The sequence below is a fragment of a genome, unplaced genomic scaffold, assembly GCF_019419815.1.
Source record: "Pyrus x bretschneideri cultivar Hongxiangsu unplaced genomic scaffold, Pyrus_bretschneideri_v1 Contig22, whole genome shotgun sequence".
NCBI lineage: Eukaryota > Viridiplantae > Streptophyta > Magnoliopsida > Rosales > Rosaceae > Pyrus > Pyrus x bretschneideri.
This window is the reverse complement of record NW_025999524.1, coordinates 1,412,277-1,419,686: the sequence shown is the minus strand read 5'-3', so window position 1 is coordinate 1,419,686 and position 7,410 is coordinate 1,412,277. Positions and strand designations below refer to the sequence as shown.

The window sequence follows — 7,410 nt, the reverse complement described above, 5'->3', positions numbered from 1 at the left end:
TTAACATGTAAAGTGGTATTACGTAATAACTTAAAAGGTCGTTTTTTAACATTTCATCAGAAAAAATTATCATTTCTGGTAGTATAATATTGAGTAAATTACATTTTACACTCTCAAATTTAGATGCACTTGCTTCTTCATAATTAAAACTGTTAATTTGACCATTAAGTGATGATGTGACAATTTATTTGAGTGTACTTGCAATTTCATAATTAAACTGTCAATTTGACTGTTAAATGATAGTATGACAAATAGGATCTTATATTTTTGCTGACGTGACATTTGTGTATAACATGTAAGTAAATAAAATATATAAAACAAAGAATTAATTATTTAAATAAGCCAAAATGAGAGGCCACAACCCCGTTCAATTCACCAAATCCAAATGTAACTAATGATTTAATCACTTAAAATGTGTATTAATAAGTTCAAATATTTAATGAGACATTCAATGAAAATTGTACACATTAAAGTACACATCAAAGGACAGTCTAACACCAAAATTTAATTAAATTTCAATCTTTGACATCAAACGTGTGCAAGATATTATTTTTATCGAATTCATAAACACGTAAGAATGTATTCATCAGTAGAGACAGCTCCACCCTTGCCATTCCATCTCTAATGGAAAGCTTCAACTTCAGCCTTGAAGTGCTGGAGTAGATTTTCCATTGTCATTACCGTGACGTCTCCGTGGTCTCTAACTCGTAAGCTCACCTGGAACAATACGGATCAAACATTTAACTTCTCAACCAAATAATACATAAGACGGTTGAACTAGCGTGAAGTATAACATGAATGAATTAGAGAACAAGAAAAGAACAGAACCTGCCCAGTCTTGACTTCCTCCTCGCCAACAACTAAAATGTAGTTGTACTGCGCTATCTGGGCTTCTCGCACCTGCAGGACAAACACAATCAGGCAACAATGAACAATCTGTTGGACAAAAGGTATTATGGTTAAACAGAATACAAAAGAGCCTCGAATCCAATTCTGTTTTCACCAGAGTTGTCCCGGTTTATGAGATGGAACCACTAAACCCAATGGACATCTAATAATTCATAAAATAACAAACAAAATGAAACCAAAAATGTAATGCAGAGGACAACAGTGAATTCTTACCTTCTTTTGGATGGTTCTATCACTTGTGTCAACATCCACATAATAACCAGCTTCATGGATACGGTCCCGAACCTACAAAATTGCAACAACAATATCTTATACATGACTTAACAGTACAGAATAATTTAACCTATCTATCAAAGCCGGAAAGTGTGTATGCCATTAACTGCATTTATATGGATCTCATATCCAAAAAGGGGCATGACAAAAAGTTCATACAACCTCATAGTGGTCAACCAATAAAAACCAGAAAAGCACTATCATACTACCTCCTGAGCGTAAGGTTGGGATTTGTCTGAGACGGGGCAAACAATTGCTTGACGTGGACTAAGCCAGAAGGGCCATTTCCCTTGTAGTTCTCCAACAATATAGCAAACATACGCTCAACAGAACCTAAAACAGCTCTGTGTATCATAACGGGTCTCTCCAACTTGCCTTCTTCCCCCTCTGCCGAGTAATACAGCTCGAACTTCTGTGGAAGCTGAAAATCAAGCTGCAACCACAATATTTTCAATGACAGTCAGATAGTTACACAGCAACCAAAAACAAAATGAAAGAGGCATAAAACATAAAGGAACTGATCATCAGATACCTGTAGTGTTGCACACTGATATTTTCTGTTCAATGCATCAGAGACACTGATATCTATCTTTGGTCCATAAAAAGCACCATCCCCTTCATTTATCTGTGTAGCACAACTAACAAAGTAAGCATCCAGACACAAACAAGAAATTCAGGGGGCCCTAATGTACAGCTTAAGAAAACAAAGCACAGATAATGGACCAGATTGGCAACCGAACAATTACAGAAATTTGTCAGTTCAATCTATGTCAATGGTAAAACGGTGGAGTAGATAATGGTTTATGGGTCAAATCTATCCATTCAACTCAACGTGCTTTATTTAAAAAATGCTGCTCGGCTACAATGAGTTTTGAACCTATTTTGGACTGAGTTAAAAAATAAATATGACTACCCTGGCTCCACTACAATAAAAGTTGTACAAATTTTACTATCATACTGCATATAAAGTAAAAGTACCTGCCAGGGCTTGCCAAACTCATTTAATGCGTCTGCAAGGGCAGCCTCAGCTTTCTCCCATGTTGCCAAATCTCCCATGTGTTTTTCTGGCATCTGCAACGGAAATACCCATCAAATGCTGTGCAACACAACAAATATGAAATTTGCATCCTTGAGTAATGAAGTCAAGAGGTTTGAAGCTTTAACCATAGGTAGCAAGAATCTTACTGTTGATAGCTTCAGTTCAAAAGAAAAGCCAAAAATATTATAGGCATACTGGATAAAATCCAAGACACCCTTCACTTCATCTTTTACCTGACAATAGAAGCACAAAATACAAAAGGCTTAAGAACAAAACAAAACCAAAAAATTTAGACAGTTATGTACATTTCAATTAAGCTCAACTCACTTGGGACTCCCTGCAAAAGATATGGGCATCATCCTGTAGCATATTTTGGACTAAAACTTGTCAGAAGGGTATACGTGTAACCAGAAAATTAATAGAAGAACAGAATGACAAAAAATATAAATCTTCCAGTAATAAAGTGCATCATTAAGATCACTGACAAGCATATTAGAAATATGAGCTCCTAATGAACTAACAAACTGGAAGCCAGGATAATCATATGTGTTTAGTTGTTTACAAAGCAGGTTGATGACAAACATGAGACACCTAAATTAAAGCTAAACCAAGGCTGTGGAAGTATACCTGCTGGAATCTCCTTACACGTGTTAATCCAGTCAGTGCACCACTGGCCTCATTGCGATGCAAAACACCAAAATCAGCGAGTCTAAGTGGAAGTTCTGTCGTCAAGGTTTTAAAAAAATAAAAAATAAATAAATGAGTATGGCGCAAAAATGTCAAATAAAGTAACAATTCTAGTACTTTAATAGTCACGTTGCACTAAAAAAAACCCAGAAAAATGCAACACACAACTCATACCAAGAGACTGGCCTAAGAAGCCCACAAGGCCAATCCAAGAGATAAAAGACCAAGCGGACATCCATAAAATGACCTCCATATACAGAATGACTTTCCTTTCAGCAATATAAAAGAGTAAAAGGTCGAGAAAATTATGTTTAAAGGCATACCTCTATAAGAACGAACCCTGTGCTGAAACATCAAACAATGCCCTGGGCAATTCATTGGCTTCAATCCAAATTCTTGTTTCTCAATCTGCAAGAAAATGCAAAATCCAGCAGGTTAAATATATTCTTCATTTCCAAGCATAACAACTCTGTAATGGTCTCATTCTCATAGTTAAATATAGTCCTGCTCTTTTCACACAGAATAACCAAATGGAAATCTCAATCATCTGTAAGAGACCCCTTCACGGTAGCAGGTAAACAAAGTTCCTAAAAAGAATCACACACTTAGGTGGCACGGATTAGCTATCAACAGATTAATATATACATAGCCAACATTTGGTATTCACTATTCATTCATATCCAGAAAAATATAAATATGTCTTCATAAGTTTGGTTGCTATTAAGATTAGGCATAAAGATGATGTAGCTGATCCCCATAGTATCATGTCAAAACTCACCTCAAATACAAACATATTCTCTTTGTAATTTGCAGCATGACCAGATGTTTCCCAAAGTTGCATATTGTACATGTTTGGTGATATAACCTACCAAAGAAAAGCAAATTAGGTGAAAATTATTTAAGATTAGTAGAATGATGTAAAAACAGAACATTAAATGTCACCTCTTTATAGCCTCGTTCTCTGTATTGATTCTTTATGAACTCCATTAGTTTGTTATAAATCCGAGTCCCATTAGGGAGGAAGAACCAACTTCCTGGACTGAATTTGACAAGAAGAAATAATCAGATGGAAATCATGGGGAATCTTGATCGATTATACAATGAAGAAGTATTAGCTCCATACATACCTAAGTGGGTGACAAAAAAAGAGCTCCTGCTTTGTGCCCAACAGTCTGTGGTCATACTTTTTTGCTTCTTCCAGCTTCTGGATGTATATCTGCAGAAAAAGGTTGATGTGGTAAGTGAAATAATCCAAGACCAACGTCCAGTAGAAGATATTGGCATAGGTTGCAGGCTTGTTCCATCACAATTCATAACCTGAATGCTTGACAATTTTTATAAATATCATAAGCCACATTTTTTGATTATGGCATTTGTACTTCAATATAAGGTACTAGAGCCACCAAATACAATTTTAAAACATGACAGAGAAAAGATTTCAGATACTGCTAAGAAAAACCAAAACCCCATAAAAGGTAGAAAATAAAATATCACCTGCAAACTTTTCTTATCAGGATATGATATTCCATAAACTCTCTGTAAACTTTCACGATCTTTATTTCCCCTCCAGTAGGCTGAAGAAGCCTGATATTACATATTCATAAGTTAAATATACGCAGACAATACATGCATACAAGATGATATATAATCTACAGCTCTAAAATGCCAGGGGAACACATACCTTTAAACATGCAAATGCTTTGACAAAGGATGTATTTGGTATATGGGGTCCACGGCACAAGTCAACCAAGGGGCCACATCTATATACTGTGATAGTTTTGTCTGCCGGAAGATCATTTATGATTTCAACCTGATCAAAATTAGTGAAAAATAAACACATCTGAGATTGATTTTGACTCTTTGAGAGTATGGAATGCACATAAAATAAGTAGATAATAGTCATTTATTGATGAGAAAAAAAAAATGAACGTCTTCACTTACCTTGAATTGATTATCAGAAAATATCTCAAGTGCCTGTTCACGTGTTACTTCGATACGCTCAAAAGGCTGTTTAGCCTGGGGATAAAGATGCAACAAACCAGTTAAAGGAGTTTTAACAAGCAAGAGTAAAATACTGAAGCATCAATCTACAATCAGTCAAGGAATCTCAACAAGAAACACAAAAATGTTGAACCAACTTACAAATTTTGCAAACGGTGAAGGATCAAGAAATTCCTCCATACAAAAGGAATACATTTTAATATATATTTTAACTATTCTACAAGAGAATAAACCGTACCTTAACAGCCTTGTCTGCCGCTGATGCAATGTCCTTGAAGTGTTCATCATTCAATCCCAAATCGCTGTAGAAAGCATCGTAATAGAAACCCTGTCATTGAATTTCATAAGGGACCCAAATGAGTAATTGAGAAACTGAAATGAACTGTATACAAATTCATTTCAAAGACTAGCATTACAAAATTACAATATCCAAGTGATAAATTACACATGAAAAGAACAACAAAGAACTCCATCCCAACAACGCTGTCAACCAGAGAGTACATAAGAACAGACACATGTACAGACAACAGAAACCAGTTATTATATCATGGTAAGATACATTGCACATTAAAATTGAAAATAAAATGTTAATGAAATCATCTCCAAGACAATTACTTTTCACCAAAAAAGTTTACGCAGTATTTGAAGAAACTAGCATAATCCCGAACGATAACCAATTGAACAAAAGTCATACAATATCAGACAATGATCGAACAGACGTAGCAAAATTAAACGAAAACACATGACAACATAGCATAAACAAACCAATAACTGAAAAACTCAAACTCAAACGTAAATATTTGACCTCTCCTCTTGTAGTGCACGGACCAATGCAGAGCTTGCATCCATACTCAACCTCAAGTGCCTGCAACGAATCGAAAGTCAAATACACAACAAAACCCTCAAAATGTAATCCAACAAACTACAAATTCGCCAACTCCGGCTACCTGTCCAAGAATGTGAGCGCTGGAATGCCAGAAAGTATCACGTCCTTCATCGTCTTCAAATTTGAAGAGCTTGAGCTCACAGTCAAACTCCAGCGGCCTGGCCATGTCCCAAAGGTCCCCATTGACCTTCGCAATCACAGCGCTGGAAGCCAAGCTCTTGGAAATATCCTTGGCAATGTCAAATGGCGAAGTCACCCACCTCTTCCCTTCCTTCTCCTGTCCGCCCGGCAATGTAATCCTACAAAACCCCCCAGACAAGAAATGAAGATCCAAACACATGTGTACATTCCGCAGCGAAAAACACCTTAACGCGGAGTTTAGAGTTAGGGTTTAGGGCTTACTTGATGGGATCGGAGGGGAGGGACTGGCGATGGGCGAGCTGCTGCGCCTGGATGGCCTCGAAGAGCTTGATGCGCTTCGGGATTACGGCCTCGAGATACACGTCGTCTTTCGGGTGGGGCACCATGGCGGCGCTGGTTGTAGGAAGCTGAGGAGGAGGAGCGGATAGTGAGGAGAAGGGGGAGTAGGAGTTACAGAGGCACAGAAAAATCACGGCTTAACAACAGAGTGCAAACTCTATAACTAATCTCTCTCGGCTGTCTGTCTTTTCAACGATCGCCGCACCCTATCTATTTATATAGGATGGCTTTACATACCTAAAATCTGGTTACGCTTCCTAATTTCTCTCCTATTCCGGTTTTGCTTTTAGAATCGTCTTAGAGCATCTCCAAAATACATATCAAAATACTAAGTGAAATGTGTGCATGTTTGATATTAAAAATCTCTCTAATCGAAGTGTTATTTACTGACTGAATTTGAAGGCTTTGTGATTTGACGTCAAATTTGATATCAATGTCAAATTCATTTTTAGTGTAATGATCGGGAGACTAAATTTGTTGACTAAATTTTGTAAATTAAATGATATGAAAATTAATGATTTGATTAGTATTTAAGTGTTAATTAATGTCTTTATTTCTTATTGGTGACACATCATTTAGTTTGCAAATTCAATCTACAAATTAAGTTTTCCTAGCATTACTCTTACTTTTAAGTAGGGCTGGAAAAAAATCCCAAAAATCCCAAACCAAACCGAAAAAATCCCGATCCCAAACCAAAATTCCCTAAATTTTCGCTATGTCATCCCGAACCAAACCGAAATTTTCGGTACGGGATTCGGTATTGCATCTCTATTTTTTCGGTATTCCCATACCGAACCGAAATAAATATTATATATATATATTATTTTTTAATTATAAGAGAATTATTTCAACCGTTCATTGTTTTAGATTTAATCTGTGCCGTTCATTTGCTTTTAGGTCAGATCCCCCCATTTCAATTTTCACTTCCGTTCCATCAAGAGCTTGAAGCGCAGCCACTGTGCCACCAACCTTCCTTCACCAGAATCACCACCCAGCTTGGCTTATAACTATTATTTTTGCTTTTGAGTTTGTTACTTTATTTATTTTAAAACCTTGGCTTGTAACTATTATTTTTGCTTTTGGGTTTGGTACCTAATTTATTTTTATTGCATGCATGATGCATGTGTAGTGGGCA

At 36.5% G+C, this 7,410-nt stretch overlaps 1 protein-coding gene across 1 annotated transcript; it reads right to left on the bottom strand.

Annotated features, from left to right (window-relative positions):
* Positions 1-371: 371 nt before the first annotated feature.
* Positions 372-6,422, bottom strand: LOC125477757 (threonine--tRNA ligase, mitochondrial 1-like). The gene is given in 21 exon segments (XM_048585190.1): positions 372-717; positions 829-900; positions 1,123-1,194; positions 1,392-1,468; positions 1,471-1,615; positions 1,715-1,807; positions 2,161-2,253; positions 2,368-2,454; positions 2,549-2,581; positions 2,849-2,943; positions 3,232-3,316; positions 3,687-3,773; positions 3,851-3,947; positions 4,036-4,124; positions 4,403-4,492; positions 4,590-4,718; positions 4,850-4,924; positions 5,148-5,237; positions 5,715-5,774; positions 5,857-6,094; positions 6,198-6,422. Coding segments are annotated over 21 exon segments (2,028 nt in total). The 5' UTR covers positions 6,323-6,422; the 3' UTR covers positions 372-621.
* Positions 6,423-7,410: the final 988 nt, after the last annotated feature.